The sequence below is a fragment of the Ruditapes philippinarum genome, unplaced genomic scaffold (genome assembly GCF_026571515.1).
Source record: "Ruditapes philippinarum isolate M1 unplaced genomic scaffold, ASM2657151v2 ctg298_1_1_1_1, whole genome shotgun sequence".
Taxonomy (NCBI): domain Eukaryota; kingdom Metazoa; phylum Mollusca; class Bivalvia; order Venerida; family Veneridae; genus Ruditapes; species Ruditapes philippinarum.
The window spans coordinates 228,747-249,382 of record NW_026853973.1 but is presented as its reverse complement, the minus strand read 5'-3'; the positions used below and the strand labels follow the sequence as shown (position 1 = coordinate 249,382).

Sequence of the window (20,636 nt, the reverse complement as noted above, 5' to 3'; positions counted from 1 at the left end):
AAGGAGTAGATCTTGTTTAAAGGCTTTTCTATTTTGAGCTCTGGCATCCATAGTCATCCAGTTCAGCAAATTTGAACAATTTTAGCAATTTTTGATAAGGACTGTCCTATGATGATTTCTGTAGGGTTTCATCAAAATCTATTGGGCGTTTGAGGACAAGATGTCATTTCATTTTTATTTTCTAATTTCAGCTCTTGCAGCCATGTTGTTCAGCAGACCCGAACAATTTTACAAACTTTAGTAAAGGATTGCCCAATGCTTATTTCTGTATAGTTTCTTCAAAAACTATTTGGCAGTTAAGGACAAGATGTCATTTAACACTTACTTTAGTTTTTAGCACTCATGGTCGTCTTATTCAACAGACTGGAACCATTTGAGCAATTTTTAATAAAAAAATTTTCCAAGGATCATTCCTTAAGAGTTTAATCAAAATTTACTAAATAATCAAGTAGATCTAGTTGTAAGTTTTTTTATTGTTTTTTTTTTTTTTTTCTGGCCAGATTCATCAATATCTATTGGGCAGTGGAGGACAAGATATTTTCTTGCGTATCAGACAGGGTTATCTACCGTTTACACCGGTGCTAGAAAATCTTAAATCTTAAACCCCCCATGTAAGACAAGTCGCATACTTTAAATGACGTCATTGCCATGTGACTTTTATGAATGAATTGCATTATTAGGATGATGTCATTTTACAGTTGTGAATGAAGTTGTAAGTTCATACCCTGCTATCAGAAAAAAATGTACGTAATGAGAATATCAGTTTTTGTAATTTCTGTTTTAAACGTAATTGATATGTAATATGCAAGAAAAAGAATCAAACACTGACTGTCGGTATAAACGGGAATATCTAGCTCTCGGGTAACTGTTTAGCGGAAACTCTGCAGAGCCTCATTACCGCTGTAAACAGTTACTCTCGAGCTAGATATTCCTGTCTGTACCAGCAGCCGGTGTATGATTCTTATAATCTAAAACCTTTTTCTTTTCTTTTTAGCACCGGTAGCCATCTTGTTCAACAGACAGGGACAATTTTAGTAATTTTATAAAGGTCCATCTAAGAATCATTCCTTTATAGTTTCATCAAAATCTACCTAATAGTAATGGAAGAAAGGTTTTTTTATTTTCAGTTCTGGTGGCCATATTGTTAAACCATAGCCATGTGAGCAATTTTTGGAGGGGACCATACAAGGACTTGTGCTGTAAGTGTCATCACTATTGGTGCAGGGGTTAAGAAGAATATAACTGTTTAAGTTGATGGGCACAGGGGTATCACAATAGCTCACCTTGAGCATACAAGTGAGATAAAAAAATTGTACTCATTTATAAATAGAAAACTTACAACATTTGGAGTGACTCCATGTTTTTCCATTTCGGACAAAAATTTCACCGGTGAAAATCTATGATTGCCAATAAGATAATTCCTCAATGCCTCATTGTAATGAGATACATCTAATGGTATATCTGTAAATAAAATTCACAATAAAAATTAACACACCATTAGCACCAATAATAAGATACATGTATAGTCCGACACAAAAACATTGCTAAAATCATGAAAGTCTCTTGCTAACAAGACAATTTTTTCAGCCTAAAAATTCTTTTATATACATGTATTAAATAATGCATAGAAGAAGTATGTCCTTTATATTCTTATGAAGAATTACATTTATGTAATAAGGTTCTATACCGTGAAAGACTTCCTTAATGTATGAAAGTTTCTAATTACGTTTACATAAAACAAGTTCTATCCTCATATAATAATATTGTATCTTTATGCATAAAACTGTATCAGTCATATTATGGCATTTCACCTTAAAAGACCTATTTTGCCTCAGAAATGCTTTTTATTTTCATTTCTCAAAAGCTTTTTATTTTTTGTTATCCTCTTAAAGTTTCCAAAAAAATTATCATCAGCCATTCAGGCCAAAAAAAAAATTGTTTTTTTCCCTTCTTGACAGACCTGATGACAAAATCACCTACTTCCTTCGGAAGTAATGAAAGCATGTGAAAAGTTAATAAGCAATTAAATGGAATTTTCACTTCTATTGTGAGCAACAATAGTATTTTTTAAGAAATTAATAATAAAAATTTACCTACCTACCTACCTACACAACCTAAACAATTTTATTTTTAGCCTTACAGAACACAATCTTTCAAAACTGTTGCTTTTTGGCAATTAAAAAAAAAGTATTTCCTATGGCAGTCAAAATTCTTCTTTGTTTATATTTCACTACATTTTAGACAAATAATTTCACCTTAAGCACCTAATATTTTCTATTGAAAATTGAAAAAATTTGGCTTAGACTTTATCGAAAATAAATTTCTAATTACCTCCCTTTATTTACATGAAATCAGTTTTTTCTTTACAAATGTTTTTTGGAACTAACATTATTGCAAATAAAAGTACATATTATGTTTTCTTCTTATCGGAGGCATAATGTACCTTTAATGCAATCAAAACTATATATTCTGATTTCTTCTTATCTGAGGCATAATGTGCCTTTAATGCAATCAAAAATACATATGTTTTACTCTTATCTGAGGCATAATGTGCCTTTAATGCAATCAAAAGTACATATTATGTTTTCTTCTTATCTGAGGCATAATGTGCCTTTAATGCAATCAAAAGTACATATTATGTTTTCTTCTTATCTGAAGCATAATGTGCCTTTAATGCAATCAAAAGTACATACAGTGTAACTTCCGAATTCCGGAACTTCTGAAATCCGGAAACTTCCAAAAACCGAACAATTTTTTCGGTCCCGATTTTTTCCCTTCTATTTTCTATTAATATAATACTTCTGAATTCCGGAACTTCTAAATTCTGAATTCCGGACGATATTTTCGTAAAATTAGAGTCAAATCAATGCAATTTTACCTCCGAAAACCGGAAATATGCAAAGGTGTGAAATACATTGTAAATCGAGAATGTTTACCCTGCAGGAAGATTTAATCTCCCTATCGATTGTTTACTAATTAGCGGTGATCGTGTAATTTGACATGCACGCGTTAAAATCACAAACTGTGAAATGGTATGTTTGAAGTGATGCGGTTAATCAAAGTAATTTACCGCGGTCAGTTAATTTGAAGTGTTTATTAGCGGATTAAATCACAATTAGTTGGGACAATGTATGCATCAAAAGTCTTTAGGGATTTTATTGCATTTGATGTAATAACTAATTAACTAGCATCGGATGATATGTAAGTTTATGCAATTAACAACATTTCTACAAACTGATAGAAATTCAAAAGCATTTGCAGGTGTAAGATAAAAATGTATTCTTTTCATTCACATCTTTATCTTGATTAAAAGACTATTATATATGATATTACAGTAATGGCCACATCTTCCTTGACATTTAGTGATATTAAGTGGCTTAGTCTTGTCCACATTATCATAAACCTCTGAATTCTGGAAACCTCTGAAATCCGAACTTTTTGACAAGTCCCATGGGTGTTCTGTTTTCGGAAGTTACACTGTATTATGTTTTCTTCTTATCTGAGGCATAATGTGCCTTTAATGCAATCAAAAGTACATATTATGTTTTCTTCTTATCTAGGCATAATGTGCCTTTAATGCAATCAAAAGTACATAATTATTATGTTTTCCTCTTATCTTGTGAATATTCTTAATTTCCTTATAATGAGAGACAGTGAGGGCATTCCATACGAAATGCCTGAAACAAGCAATTTAACTGAATTCCTTACTTAATGTGTGAAACCGTTCAATGAGGTATTCTGTCCACTTATTTCTCATTGCTTCTGTTATATCTTTATTTTCCCTTCCTAGAGAACTAAATAATAGCAACAACTCATCCTCTGTAAATGTATCTGAAATTAAAATATTTTCTTTACATCATAAAACATGCTTAAAACATTTAAGAGAGACCTTTATCATATACTTATAAACAAGAGTCCCATGGGTGGCCTGAAAGGTCACCTGAGTATTCTACAGCAGATTATATATGATAATGTTTTCTTTTTTTTGCATAAATAACTAAAATACATTGATTAAATACATCAAACCTCACATAAATATCTTAATATCTTTATAAATATCTTAATATTATGTATAATATTATATTGTGCAACTTCGATATCCTCTTCCTGAGGCCTAAACCCTAAGTAAAAACAAAGGAGTGATGCATTCCACAGTGTTAAGGACAGATTTGCACGGGCTATACAAGTTCGAGTGAACAAAGTTTGACTGTAGTTCTTAAAGTCGAGCTAAAAATGACAGATGCTCCATAAGATGACAAAACAAGAGCTGTCAGTAGCTAGCTTTCAGTTAGTAGGGCCATCCTTAAAAAAATGTTTGTTTGCAGTAACCCGACCCAAAATTTTCAAGGTGGGTAGGTAGGTCGATTTTTTTTTTTTTATTGAACTGTAATAAACATGGAATTTCAAAATGCTGGATAATATATGCTTTGATAATCTGGTAACAATTAATGAATTGATAACTGAATTCTAATTTAATAAAACCTACATTTTATTTCTTCTATTAACCTTTAACAGAATGAAAACAAAGCACAAGGCATAATTTTCTGATTCAAAAAATTTTTTTTTTTATCCAGACCATGAAAAAAAAATTTGAGTAGGGGCAAATTTTGTGAGTCGGTCGCGTTACTGCAAACAAACATTTTTTTAAGGATGGCCTAGGACAGCATGCTCTGCTATTCTCAGGACTTGATAGTACAAGGGCCTGGATAATGCAAAAATAAGCAAAGTTCAAAAGTTTAAACAGTGCTTTTTCCACTTTTAGGAGAATAGTGGCTGGGTCAATGGTGAGGTGAAAATTGTGCTGCAGGTTTGAGAACGGAAAAATTCAGAAACAGATTAAATAGCCCATTTTATGCCAAATTTTGATACATTGCCTTTATTAAAACTACAATACCTTTCTCTGTCTCACTAGAAAAAAACTTACTTTTTTTCTTTTGCAAAGCAATTTTCTTTTTATAAATCAGCCCTAATTTTGCCAATAAAAAATGCACTGCAAAAAGGGTAATAATTCTGTCCAATCTTGCACGAGTTACGGACCTTGTATTGTGATCTCCTATTTAGCATTATGCTTTCAAATAAGTCTGTGAAGTGTCGACACATTCCCTATAGTAGTTTTGTATATATCAATTAACAGGCACCTAAGCCTAGGTGAGTACAATAGCTCACCCTATTCTTTGAATAGTCAAACACATTTGAGTATTTTGTGTTGAGGTGAGCTGAAACTGAAATTAAACAAACCTTGCTGCTCAGCGATTGCCATTAATTCATGGAATCTTTCGATTGTCACAAATTTTTTAGTAAAGATGTCATGATATATCTTCCTGCAAGAACTTGTAAAATTCAGATCTCTTTCTTTGACGCTGAAATCATAATTCTTCCAGAAATTGCTTGCTGGGTAATTTTCAGAGTACTTCAAAACTCTCCTTCTGCTGGCATTTTCATTTTGTGAGTCTAGGTTTGTTTCCTCTTTGGTATTCACTTCATCATAATTGACAGCATTATTTTCTCCACTTAATACGGTATATAACCTCTTGGTCACTCCAAGCCTGAAATTTAAAACAAAATTTAATCAACCAAGATTGAAAATTCAAAACTGAGTCTGGTAAGAAGTGTGCACAAACAACTCATATATATCTAAACAACATGCCTCAGTCAAGATTCAATTTTTATCAATAGTTATATTTCTGAGGAAAACAAGACAAACTTGTCATTTGTCACATATTTCAGGGCCTTTTTACCCTTCTTTGCTGTAGCCTGTATTCGGCTACTTCCCCAAGCCAATATACTGCCCTTTTTCCAAAAAAACAGTCTAAAATTCCACTTCTTGCAAAGAGTTTCCCTTTAAGAGAAATGTTAAATCAAAGAAAAACAAACTTGTAAACAAACTTTCTTGTTTAAAAATAGATCATTGTTTTTGTCCAATGAAAGCTAATTATTCAATTACCCACTAGAGGGATACCTTGATTCAATAAAATTGATGTTAACTCACAGCAATGGTCTGAGTGAGCAACATGGGAAACCCTGCTGCCTTATTTTTCACTGCACATGTGATTTTTTACGACAATACGGCGACGATTTACGATGTTGCAAATGTAAACAATGTCACAGAACAAGAAGAAAATACGACTGAGTGACATTTGTAAGTGCAAGAGAATCCAATACAGGTATCAACTCGCAAGTTTGTGTGTCCAAGTAGCACAACATGCCCAAGTGTGGGAAATAGCGAGTCTAGCACAACAGTGCCAGTAACAGTGATACAGTGGGAACTGATAATAATGTTCCCCTCTGAATCAAATCAAGAAACCTCACATGTCCTACGTAAATTTTCTATTATTAGGAAATATGAGTCAATGTATTCTTGGGCAAATATAAAGTGGCAATAAATTGATCTGTAAAAAAATCCCTTGACAGAAAGCTCCTAAAATAAGTGTGTTTGGGGGACAATATGCAAATATATTATGATATTTCCCCCAAATGTGTGATTTTAAATAAGTCTTTATCTATAGAAATAATTGTTAACCTGCCAGTGGAAAATATGATTTTTTTTCCCAAAAGTAAGAAAACCGGGCATTTTTCCCCACAAAAAGGGCTAGGGCGCCTTCCCCAAAACTAGTGAAAAGGCCCTGTATTTTCACGATACCAATTTTTTATATATAAATCAAAAGGCAGATTTAATCTGTTTTAAGCTCTGTAGCCAATAAAGCTCTGAAGCCAACAGAAATATTTATAATTTTCATATAACTAATAAATGAATCAAAAGCACTTCTGACAATGTTTATATAATAATGACATTTTTTAGTGTTTGAATGGTCTAATTCACTCTCATATTTTATATTTCCCTACCGACCGATTATGGGTAGCTAAAGAGACTTCAGCGAACAGGTTTTATAGTACTGCTAGACCTTTTCGCTGAAGCCAATCCCGTATCGAAAGTCAACCAGAACTATGACATATTTATATCATGCTGTAATTCAATAAATTTGCGTGATCTGGACGAAAGCTATTTTACCACAGGTAGTAAGATATATTTGGGACACTTCAGTTTATATTTTAGAACACAGAACATTAGATTGATGAAATAATGCCTCAAAGTTTATCAGAGGGTTCATATTTCATAAAATTGGCTACCATTGCTGCCCTAATTATCACGTGACTAGCGAGAATTTAGGATTTGGATATCTTTGCATGACATTTGGTGACACGTGACCAAAATGATATTTTTAATTGAAAACATGGCTTTTGCAATTATGAATAACAGTGTATTTATTCATTAACAGACATTGCACCACAGGGCATTTTTTGTCAAAATTGTGCAGGGGCCTGGACCTGTTCATTTTGTGAAAAAAAAGCGCAATTTGTTAAAATTGTGAAAAAAAATTTACATAGTATTTGGTATTTAGTGACATTGTGAAACCAGAAAATCTGCTTCAAGTCGATACTTTAACCCGCTTAACATGTGCTAAAACCATTTAACTTGATTAAAACTATAACCATGTTCTTGAGATTGGCATAAATCATGTTTTACTGGAAGGTAATCAATGTATTTCGAAGACAAAGTCCCAATATTTTGTGAAATTTCTTTTGAAATTGTGATTTTTTTTCCGCCACTTTGTGAAAAAAAAGTGCAATTTTGAATTGTGAAGTGGCCTTATATCAGCCCCTGTTGTAGAAGGAAAAAAGCCCTGCACCAAAACAATAAAAATTAACATGTTGGATTTATATTGTTTAGAGTGATGATTCGTGAATTATTTGTTTGTTTTTATTTAAAATCGTACACTTACTAAAAATAGTGTATGGTCCGTTACTAAAAATAGATGCTAAAATTCCAAAAACTTGAAGTCCCGCAAGATTTCATTAGAAAGCAGACTCCATATTGGTAAACATTCTCTAAATATTTCCCTAATAAATAGTTGGGTACACAATGTCATATAAGTTTCATTTAAAAACAAAACATGAATTGATTCAAAATTGATTTGTTTATTTAAAGCTCATTTTTATTTGACCCAAATTTGATTAATAAGGGTAATTTTAATGGGTTGTATATAGGCACACAAACTGAAAAAATTCTGGTAGACTCTGCAAATAGGGTTGACCCGCACAACGTCAAAATAAAAGCTACATATAAAGTTATGGAAGCCAGAACTAGGAAATGGGTATTTGCTTATAAAAAAAAGTTAAACATCCAAAACTTTAATGCTGCATTAGATGAAAAACAAAAAATGTTTTCAAGCCACTTGTTATGTAAGATTTTAGAAGCCAGAACTAGAATGTGCGTTACATCTGTGATCACGAATGGGAAAAATTGAAATTATATAAAGAAAACACTCATTTTGTTTTCTAAATGAAGTCTACTATCAGACATAATTAGCGAAATCTTAGCTGACAGTTTGCTTCACGGGTCGCGAAAATACATGCCACCAAAGTGACCTTGGGTAGAAAGAAGTATTTCTAGATTTGTCGACAATATACCTTCGTGAATATGGAGCTTGCAACTTGCCAAACAAATTTTCCTGTCGATTAAGGTAGCTCGTTGCTGTGTTTCTACAGTAACTTTGAAATGAACGGCTAAAATGCTTGGAGTACCGGGCACAACGTGCGAGAGCCGACATTTTGAGGTAAAGACTAACTCATTTGTTACATCGCTATCGTCACCTATTCCTATAATGCACCACTAACGTGTACTTGATCTATATTGCCTACACTCTTAATTTCATCTTTTAATGAGGGAGAGGAGCATTCCTTTCATTTTTGCAGTTGTCATTAATAATATATGATGTAACATCATAATAATAAATATATATTATATAAATGATTATAAATATTAAAGTTGAGACTTAATTATACTATAACTTCAAAACGTTATATACTGGGAAAGTATTGACCAGCTAAATTGGGGATTCTGATTTTTTTAGTGACTATTGAAATTTTCCTGCATTTTATATTAATTCAATTTCCCTGATGACATATCATGGTTGGCTTAATATACATGTGTATGTAGGCCTATATATGTGTAGAATTAACGTACGAGTTATATTTTCTGCAAGACGAGGAAAGTGTCCAGTCCAGGACCTTGCTCGCAATATGGACTCTGCTGGTCAGACTGATGTCATTTTATTAGATTTCTCCAAAGCTTTCGACAAGGTCCCACACCACCGATTACTTACAAAACTTCAATTCTATGGTATACGAAACAACCTACTGAACAGCTTCCTAGGGGATCGGAGCCAGAGAGTGTTACTAGACGGCAGCAAATCAGGTGAAGCACCTGTCCAGTCAGGTGTCCCACAAGGCAGTGTTCTAGGACCTCTCTTATTTCTCATCTTCATTAATGATCTACCCAACTATGTATCACCTGAATCCACCACTAGAATGTTTGCTGACGACTGTGCCCTTTACCGCTCTATCCACTCAGACCAAGATGCTATAGCCCTACAGAAAGACCTAGATGGACTACAAAGATGGGAAAGGGATTGGTTGATGGAATTCCACACTCAAAAATGCCAGATACTCCATATAACAAACAAGAGAAAACCAATCATACAACCAACATCCATGGACACATCTTAGAAGAAGTAGATACAGCAAAATATTTAGGCCTCAACTTCCAAAAGTCACTAAACTGGAACCACCACATTGATCTAACTACAAAGAAAGCCAACAATGCCACATCCTTTCTACAGAGAAAAATCCGTCAATGCCCAAGAAGGACCAAAGAGCTCTGCTATATGACCCTCGTGAGACCTCTGGTGGAGAACTCCTCTATCATCTGGGACCCTTTCACTGAGGCAAATATCTGGAAACTGGAGATGGTGCAGCGCCGAGCAGCAAGAATGGTCTTCTCAGACTACAGAAGAACCAGCAGTGTGACATCGATGCTGCAACACTTACAGTGGCCTACCCTCCGAGAACGCAGAGCCCATGCCAAGCGTGACCTGATGTACCGCATAGTAAATGGGCCTAGTAGAAGTCCCTACATCCAAACCCTCACCCCAGTCATCTCTGTTCGAGGACATGGACTTCACTACCCTGGTACCATTTTGCAAGGACCCAGTGCTACCAGGGATCCTTCTCCCAGACACCATCCGCCTCTGGAACAGTCTTCCCCAGACAGTTGTAAAGCTGTACAACCATAGACAGCTTCAAGAGCTAGGGAAGTACTAACCACTCACTCTCCGATAGACAGTCCGGTGTTTTTACCTTTTTACCAGCACTATACATAGTACTTTTTTAAATCACTCTTGTACATACATAGACACTTCTCACACCGCGCTGCGCTAGTACAAGTATACGCCGGAAGGTGTCTGTACTATATTGGAAGAAGAAGAAGAAGAAGAAGAAGTGATGCAAGTGAAATTTATATCGATTTTGACATTCAATTAAATTTGACTTAAGCTGGGTCTTTCTAGTCGAATAAAAGACGTGATTTTGATTATATTAAAAAATGATTTACGTTACAGAAGCAGTACATTGATCTGGAAAAAAAACTGAAAAATGATTGACATTCATTTTCTATTTTCACTGTAACTGCCACAATTTGGCATTTTTTCATTTTATTTCTCCTCACTTTTTTATAATGTTACTTTCCATTAGCCAATGTGAGTCATTCAAACTGTTAATGAAAGTACGTGCGCGTACCACATAGAACGCCTCGGGTAACAATATTTGCCGGCCATTCTCAGTTAAAATCTACACCCCTTTCAAAATTTAATAAAAAAAACAGATTCGAAAAAACGCAAACTGTTAGTCTTTTAACAAACCTAATACATCTGTGAAGTTCTACTGGAATTATTTTCAACATCATATAAGCAGGTTTTTTTTTAATCGGCGGTTTGAAAAGTGTACCCGTATTACCTTTTTTAAAATGCCAGAAATGTTGTGACAACGTACCTTTTGCTTAAAAAAGGCTGCTTATAATAACATTGATAATATCTTATTGGAATTTACTTTTAAATATCACACGATACACAGATTTCTAATTTAACAATTGATATCATGAATTACTTGCTTAATAAAGGCTATATACTTTTTTAAAAACTCGTATGCAAAAAGTGCAAATCAAGATATATACTGATTAACTGTGACTACGATTTGTCTCAATATTATGAGAGCTACGACCCAGTGTAATTAATACAAGTTCTTGTCATAAATAAAAACCGTAGAATCACAGCTAGCAATTGTATGCGCTGTATATGCTTTATATTATGAGGTAAAATGATCACCTTGCTAAAATTTAATACTATTTAAAACTAACGAACCTTTATTACATCATAAACGCAAACAAAAAAGAAGTCAACTTAATACCCAAAAAACATACATATAAACATCCGACAATAATATTTAGTATCATCTTGACTTGATAGTATACTGGTTTAAATTTGGAGTAAAATAAAGCATCGAATAGTTTTTAATGTAAAATAATAGTAAGTTAAGACATAGCAATACAGCATAAGAGGCTAAAACAAGTGAAACATTAACACCTTAATTAAAAGATAAACATGTAACAAGAAGTAGTACAGTTTACCAGATCAAATACATTGCTGGTGCTAAGATTTTAATCATATACTCACTTTCTTTTTCAATTCAAATATACAATAACGAATCTTTCATTGTCGAATCAGCAGATTATCTTTCTTTCTTTCTTTCTAAATAGCGTTTGACATTAAAAGAAAACAAATAAAAACGACAGAAATATTAGTTTTATTCTGAAAAAAATATTTCATAAAAATTATGTGCTGAGCACGTATACATGTAAACAGCCATCGACAGTCTTGACGTCACAAAAACGCCGAATGACAGCCTTAACCCTGTCGCAGAGCTGCGACGGCACAGGCTACGACAAACGTTGATAAAACGGTCGTTGCCGGTCTGCGACAAAAACTTATCTACGACATGTCGTAGAGCGTTGATGAAACGGCCTCCTTACAGAGCGTTTATTCCAGTATGTTAGTGTCAAAGATTGAGTATCGCATAACTCGGTGCTAGGGGGTGTGATGCCGCACTTTTCCATTATCCCTCATGAACAGACATAATTAAATCAATTAAACAACGTCCATGTACCTTTGTTGTTTTCATTAATTTGTTTGATGTTGAAGACAAAGTCCCATCAGTTTCGGTCTGAGTGTTACATGGGTTCGACCATGATTGTGCCAGCAGGGGTTCTATCTAAAACTTGATGGACCTGTTCACAAATCTGTGTTACCTTTATGAACAGGTAACGTAATTCTTATTTAATTCTTAAAGTGCAGCCATTGACAACAATGCATGACCGAATCTGGTTCTGCCTATTATTCTTTTTTTTCTCTCCTTATCAACATTCATACATCATTGTCGTTAATAAATGCATGTATATTGTAATTAAGTTGTTAAATTTATGCAAACTAAAATAACTGTTCATTCAAACATAAAGTTTTTCCGAATAATAATTTTCAAAATATTTTTGTTTTTGTTATTTCTACACACCAGTTGCATTAAAGCATTAAAAATAACAACAGAATTCCATTACAACAATATTTTTCTCGTATATATTGATCAAACATGTATATATCATTTATGCAAACTTGTGTATTATATATGAAATGGAGAAAAAGCAAGATATAGCCTACATGTTTTGTCAAAAATATTAACCTGGCACTTCATTAACTTTCGTAAAGGTCATTTGAATAAACACTGACCAGTATCTATCGAATATACCTGTAGAATTTGCTAATTCACTCGTCAATGATGTGTGGTGTATTGGTATAAATGTCAAACTACCGATCTGAAGGTCTCTGGCTCGATTCCTATTGAACACCACGTTATGATTTTTGTTGTTTTACTTTCAAGAATTACTTAGAAATCGTTTTACTAAGAACACCTGGTTTTAGAATATCTTTTAAGTGGTGTTTTTATACACAATAATATATATAAGTTATTAAATACAAATATAACAACATATTTGTTTACTTGATTTTTACGAATCAAAATAAAACTAATTAACACAACATGACATTAACTGCTAATAATAACAGCTCCTCCCATCGGCCAAAATAAAAAGCATTCCATAATAAGAGACGACGCCGCTCACCGGCGTCGCCAATAATTTCAGCATAAAACATTTGTTTATAAAAGAGCAAATAAAAGATCAAAGTAGGAATCTATCATTACGCGCCTCTTCTATTGTTTATGAGAGGTCTATATTTTTCGGATAGACCTGTTTAAACAATAGAAAACCCTCTATGGGGTCTTCCCTTTGCACGAACCTAGGCCTGGTATTGTCAAATACTAGTAGACCAAAAAGGCAGGAATGTGTAAAACGCACGATTCATGCAAAAAAGTAATGCAAAATTGCGCATTAAATGTCAAATACCTGGCATGATTTCCAACGCGGCAATTAACTGGCCAACCAAACTGAAAAAAGGGAATAATCGCATACGGCTGCGAAGACATTATACTTTATCCCACATCAAAATTAATTCCACTGTATTGCTTAATTTTCAAGATCATTCGTGTAAACGATGGCTTCGCCACCGTTTTGAGTGCAATTTTGGCTATTTGTCGACTCTTTAAAGTACAACAATGCATATAATAATTTATACTTTCGATTTTGTTGGTAAATGACATTTACTAAACTTCTGGTGACATAGGAAATTGAAAATAAGCTGATTAAAAGTGATCCAAGCCGCTTTTATGAGGTAACATAGTGTTTCGCGGTTACGCCGGAAAAAGTGATTTTTTCATAACATATAATAGCTCATTCAGCGCTACTTTTCTCATGCTTTAAGCATGTAACATGCACTTAAACAATTGCATAGAGGTTTTAAATTTAATGTTTGCCCTTTCTTAATAAGGGAAAAGTCATTCGTTTCTGAGAAACAAAGTTCCTTTAATAACAATTATTCCCGCCAACGTCCCTATGTAAAGATAATGGACAATCTATCAAAATAAAGACACATTTTAGATTTATTTAATCGCGCCATTTTTTCAAAGCAGTAATCAAAGCGGTTCTTCCGGCGTAAGTTTACATTTGACAAAAGGGTACTTGTATAAAACTATAACAGATATCATATCATACTTATAACGACATTTAAATCACATAATCCATAAAAAGTAAAAGTTCTAGCAAAATACAGTATGTTAAAATTTTGCCAAAAATTCATATCGAAAAGATATAACAAAATTTAATTCCTTTTCTAAACTGAACCAAAATTCAACCAGCGAAGGGTCACAAGTGATTCAAAAGATTGGGCTTGGATAGGGCTTGATTATAATGTATATTACGTACATTTCATATTTATAAAGTCCAAAAATTGCCTATAGTGACATTTCATATACTTAATTGATATTGACAAATTTCAGATTTAACATCTTTAATATAACTTTTAAAGCAATATGGCTCCAGAGTCCTGCTCATTTTCATGAAAATTTTGAAAATGTATTTAAGTAAAATAAAAGATATCAATTCTGAGTGCATTGTTGTAGAATAATGCACGGTTTGAGTTCAAATGCGTAGTAATATAATCACGAAGGCCGATAGGCCTGAGTGATTAATTACAACGCATTTGAACGAAAAACGTGCATTATTATACAATAATGCACGAAGAATTAATATCTATTTCCATTCTAACACTTCAAGAAAAAATATAATTATTATTTGACTTTATGTTTGGTGGTTAAATTTGTTTTTGCCTCAGAGTTTCCAATAGAAACGTTCTTTAAAAGCTGTTCCAGTGGGTTGAAAAAATCTGTCGTTAAATCTACCGTGTGTAGAAACATTTTGAGAATAACGAATTTTGAAAACGTTGATATAACTTTGTTTGTTCATTTTATTTCACTCTATTATTTTTCAAGCGAAATACAAAATTATCAAAAGTGAAATAAATGTAAAACTTAAACTCGTTTGCGACATTAAAATAGCGTACTTGATTTGATTGTTTTGCACGTGCTGTTTGGCGCTACATTGTGACGTCACGTAAACAACACTTTAAACGTCTGTACAGCGTTAACGACTGAATTAAAGATATTGGTGTTCGGATTCATTTTCTTAGTTAAAACCATTTTCTTTCATTTTAGATAGTTTTCAGAACAAAATTCAACAATTTATGTTTTATTTATCAGATTTTTTAAACAAAATGGCGCCCTCAATGTGAAAAATACACAGGGAGATAATAAGAAACGGCGAAGTTGTAGAATAATGAACGCTTCGGGCCCTTCTTTGTTTATATAGAAACCCGATAGTGTGATTAAAGGTAGTTTGCCTGGGATGAATAATAGATTGGTGCCGTGGAAGTTTATCTGGCGAGGCGGAGGAATTTATTGGGTGAGCCGAAGGCGAAGGCTCACCCAATAAATTCCTCCGCCTTGCCAGATAAACTTTTCGGCTCACCCAATAAATTCCTCCGCCTCGCCAGATAAACTTTCTCCATCAACGGCACCAACCTATTATTCTCTATATAGAAACATTTCCGATAGTGTTAGAATGTGCAGTTAACAAAGAAAATACGTAATTTACGCACTGCAAACGGCACGTACCATTTAGTAAAAATATGGTGATACATTTGTAAATAGCGTAAAATCAGTCACTTATCGCATACAACTTGAATATTGAATCTGAACATAAGTCAAATAGCGTCACTTTCCTTGTTTTCTCTGAATATACTCTGTATAAGTATGTATAATAAACGCCGCTGAAGAAGATCAAAAGGCCGATAACAAATTCGTCTCTCACCTCCAGCCAATCTTACCGACGCTGCTCAAGATTGACAATAGATTGTATGAGCTTGTATTTCACTTTCATAAACCTCTGACGACCTTCGTCATAGTGATTTCATTTTCTTTCACATCTTGAATTTTATTAGGTATACCAGTAATTTCATAATAGTTATATAGATTTTAAAAAACAACATTGTTACAGCAGGTCTCGACACTAACTTTTTCAGCAGGTGGTATGCCGGACCACTGGATCCAAAATTCAGGTGGTCCTTTCTGAACACAGGTGGTCCATCTTTTTTTTATTCATTTGTTTTTAAGGAAACTTCAGATTTAGAAGAACTACACTTAAAATTGGTGACAGAGACATATTTATTATTTGATTTATAACAACTGAAGAAAACATGTATTTTTCCTATTTCAATCTAATCAGATAGTAAGTCATTGTAATCCTATTTAGTATTTATTATCTCATTGAAAAATACATGACATAACTCATACTTCGGTTAAGTGACTTCTTCCGCAACTCAAGTTAGGGAATAGTGAAACAATTTGTGAATGACTTATTTCCTTACTGTTATATAAACACTCATTGCTGTTTCCTGGTACATCTTATAAGAATAATAATTGCTTTTTATAGATTAACATTTTTAATTAAACTATTAAGTTATTATATTCTTGCCTTTGAAAAAAATAAAATATTAATGATAAACAGAAAAATTCCTACATTATAATTGAGCTTATCTTCCTCACAGATTTATCATACATCCTTGTTTGTTGAAATGAATTTATTTTTGACAAAGTATTTATAACCTTTTAAAGTACTTAAAATAAGAAAAATATGGATCTCTGATCGTTAAAAAAAAGGAGCCAAAGATAACTAGATATTAATTTTTCCTTTGCCTTTGTTTCCACCATTATTCATGTGTTTATCCGATATCACATACTAGTGATACAATGTTATAAATTCAATGCAGTACTAGAGACATTTGCATGAATTTTATACTTTAATAATTAAAATGATTTTCTCCTTTTTTAACTTCACTGTTAGCGAGTTAATAAAAGGTTATCTTTTTGAACTAATGAGATGAATGAACATATACCTGTACATCGGAGAAATGGTTTTAATCAACAATTATAGAACACGTTTTTCTACCAAATAACCATTCTCTTGGATGAGCCCTGCACCATTTGGAAAATTCAAGTGGTCTAACGGACCAGTTGCCAGTAAAATTAGGTGGTCCTTGCCAAAATCAGGTGGTCTCGGACCAATGGACCACCGCTAATGTCGAGGCCTGTACAGTTTTCATATCTACCGGGAAAAAAAAGGTTGAAATTGTTTTGTTGTTCTTCACTAAACAGACATGAGCTATGAATAAAAAGATAAATGTAATAATAATCAAAACACATGTGATGTAATTGTTAACTTCAATACATAAGAGTGTACATATCAACATTTTTTCTTGCATATTATTTCATGCATCATTTATATTCTTAAGTTCATACGTATTCCTATTGTTTTGACTTCATAAAGCACATGCAGCTATTCAGAATATATCCGATTTTTGCAACAGCATTCGGACTTATCCATGGCTTTCTTTAAATTATTTGGACATGTTATATTGTACACAAACACTCCTATGTCATATACTATCATGAATCCGCTTATAAATACAATACAGCTCCGTACAAAATTCCAAAAGGATGAAGCATTCAAGATGTCATCTCCTTGTTCCTTGCCATATGATATGGAGAATATGAACACTATTATTTCAACTGCCATAATAAAAAGTTCCATTACGTGAAACATACCTAGTCTGATCCATACATGACAACACCCATAGTTAAACCAGCAGCAACAAAATACCCCCACAATAATTCCAAAGCCATATGTAAAAACACAAGCTTCCATTAGTTTCTCATTAGTATTTGTCATATTGTTTACTTCGGCGTCAGGTCCGTCATCTGTTCCAACTATCACGCTTATTTCTACAATTGATAAAATGATAGACATCCAGTATCTAAATTTCCATGCATAAATGGGAGTAAGTTTTACATCACATTTCCATTCAATGAATTTGAGCAATGTCTTTTGTAATACTAATGTTACAATATCAAAAACATCAGAAGAATCGAGTGTGTCTGCCATATTAGTTTTCACCTTTTCAAGCTGTGATATATTTGCTGACTTTACAAACACTAACTTGCTTAGTGATTGAATTATATTTTAGAATCTTTACTCAAGCATGATTTAAAGGAATATTATTTCGTTACAAGTTAAATAATAAATGCATGATCCAAACTTTTAAAGAACAATAAATTAAACGTCATGTCATGTGATTTTAAGGACTTTAAACTTTAAGGTAATTGTAATTTAAAACACTCAAAGACATAATTTTTTACGCATCAAGTTACTTTTTGTTTTGTTTTTGTTTCGTTCTGCCAAATTTAACATGGAAAATAAAAAGAGCAGCAAATGAATGACCATAAACGCCCGAATGCAAATTTGTTTGTGTAATTGAAAATAAAGTTCAACCTATTCATCGTTTATTTCCCCCTTAGATTTGATTAATGTAAACAACATGGACAGTACTTAATGATTATTACAGTTAATACAGCCAGAAACATGACTTATCTTAATTATCCCTTTGCTTACAAGTGAAAGATGTCAAGGAACCTTTTTCACAAAACAAAATCTTTATTCAAGTTGTCAAGCTATCTATTTGTTGTTGTTGTTGTTGTTGTTGTTGTTGTTGTTTTCTTATAATGATTTAAAATTTCCCAAAAATATTATAACTGAAGAAAACTTAATGTTTCCAAAGAATGAAAAACAAATTGCACTTGTTATAACTGTAAGAAGAAAACAACAAAGCTGTATTTGTGTAAAATGCCTACGTATTACATAATCAGACAAGCCACACAAACACGAACATTTAGTAATTTAATTTAATTGCAAACGTTTCGGCTATATGCCTTCATCAGTGCAAAACATAATAAAATTACCGGAAGCGACGTCATAACGGAACACGCGTTAAACGCGCGAAAAACGTTATGGCGTTTAGCGGCAAAACTATGATAACATGTAGAAACAAATATTTATGCTATAAATAAAGCTGGTACATGAATTAAAATGGATCAACAGTGATACAGATGTCTATTAGACAGTGTTAATAAAAATAAGATAATAGACAAACATATTAATATTCATGTAACATATGATAAATCAAACAATACAAATTATTTAATCCATTTGGAATCATAGTATTTAATTTATGGATCCAAAAAGAATCTTTATACATAACCGGTCCATGCTGTTATCTATAATTTCTATTGGCAAAAATGAAAAATCTGACAAAGAACACTTATTTTCGGGTGATCCGAAATGTATAGCAACATGTGAAACTGGATTAACGTCACAATTTCTTATATCAAATCTATGTTTATTCATTCTGCATGATACATTTTGATTAGTCTGACCTACGTATTGCTTTTTACAGCCTTTACATGTAATGAGGTAAATTACATTACAGGAACAGGTTTCGTTGTTATCTTTCACCTTTTTTTTTTTTTTTTTTTTTTTTTTACGTATTGCATAGCACTTAGTCTTTTATTCTTTAAGTAAAAATATGTAGTTATTTTTCAGTTGCAAAGTTAATATTTCATCATGTGAAATCAAAGACATCCCCTGTCGGAACATAAAGGTAATTTAATTTACCTGTCTTTAAAGACTTTCAAATTGACTTTAAGAACAGCATTAAATGCATACATGTTTATTAAAATAATTCATTCCTTTTAATTAATTTAAAATGGCAAATTTTCACAACCTACACATATTTTTTTTCATTGAAATAAATAGAACAAAAATCATTTTAAACATGTAAAAAGGGGCATATAAACAGCATCTTGTGTTTTTTTTTGAAAGAATTAAAATCCGGCATTGAATGTATGTCAAACAAGTATAAAATGAAACAAATAACATAATAAACAATTGTAGATGTTTCTTGTTAACAGTGGGTTTATATATGACGTTCTAATTAAACATAGACTCTTGTCTATTTAAGTTTATATGTGTATACAATTGCACTGCTGTTCAGTCACAGGTCTTCAAAACAGTATATTGTTGAATAAAGGTGACAAATGTCAATTTATCAGACAGACCTTATGAAAATGAGGTCTTCGGAATAGGGTAGCTTCAAAGAGGAAATTAACAGAACAGGATAGCTAATTTATTCAGATTTGCACATGTACATGATCTTATATATATGTATAAATAAATATATTTGTCAGCGTCAGATACAATATGAAAGGATATGATTAAGGTAATACTAATGTTTTACAGTAATGTTAGACATTTGATGCATAAAAGTTAAGTTAATTTATCATGCATAAAGAGATGGAACAGGTTTCGTTGTTATCTTTCTACAGTTGATAATGAATTTCTTAAGGCAAGAGCGTTTTTAATGAACAGTGATAATTATATCAGCTCAATTTCATCATAAGAATTCAAAAGTTTGATATATTTAATTATTTATAAGCAGATGGTCTTTTGATGTAAATATCCTATGTACGTTTTTTCTTAATTCTGAATAAAAGCTACATATACATACAAAATGAGAATTAGAAGAACGTATATTAGATGGTATTCTATTCCAAATCATCGCAGCATTGTAACAAAAAGACCTTTATAATGTATATATGAAGACACAATGCTTGAGAATTGATTTCAAAGCGCATTATAAGAGCTAAAATACACTCAAAACCAACATTATATATTCTCAGTGGTGTGCAAAGAATGAATGTACTACATTTCATAATGGTTTATGTAGGCACTCATTTAACATAATTAGAGAATGACCATAACGGCATATTTGCTCCAAATATACGGTATTTTATATATTTTTATAGGGTATAAAATTTGCAGATTCCCTTTCTTTCTTACTTTCAAGAATGGC

General features: G+C 32.5%; 2 protein-coding genes across 2 annotated transcripts in view; one reads left to right on the top strand and one right to left on the bottom strand.

Annotated features, from left to right (window-relative positions):
• LOC132738561 (leucine-rich PPR motif-containing protein, mitochondrial-like) overlaps positions 1 to 8,646 on the bottom strand; it is an 87,653-nt gene extending 79,007 nt beyond the window's left edge. Inside the window, exons 1-4 of the mRNA XM_060726070.1 lie at positions 8,470 to 8,646; positions 5,239 to 5,546; positions 3,709 to 3,831; positions 1,340 to 1,461 (exon numbers count right to left, since the gene is read on the bottom strand). Of these exons, the coding sequence (XP_060582053.1) occupies positions 1,340 to 1,461; positions 3,709 to 3,831; positions 5,239 to 5,546; positions 8,470 to 8,609 (693 nt within the window). The 5' untranslated portion in view covers positions 8,610 to 8,646. The remainder of the gene's footprint in view (positions 1 to 1,339; positions 1,462 to 3,708; positions 3,832 to 5,238; positions 5,547 to 8,469) is intronic.
• LOC132738572 (octopressin receptor-like) overlaps positions 1 to 17,849 on the top strand; it is a 122,513-nt gene extending 104,664 nt beyond the window's left edge. The window contains exon 3 of the transcript XR_009626890.1: positions 15,893 to 17,849. The gene's annotated coding sequence lies outside the window, so the exon portion shown is untranslated. The remainder of the gene's footprint in view (positions 1 to 15,892) is intronic.
• The last annotated feature ends 2,787 nt before the right edge of the window (positions 17,850 to 20,636 follow it).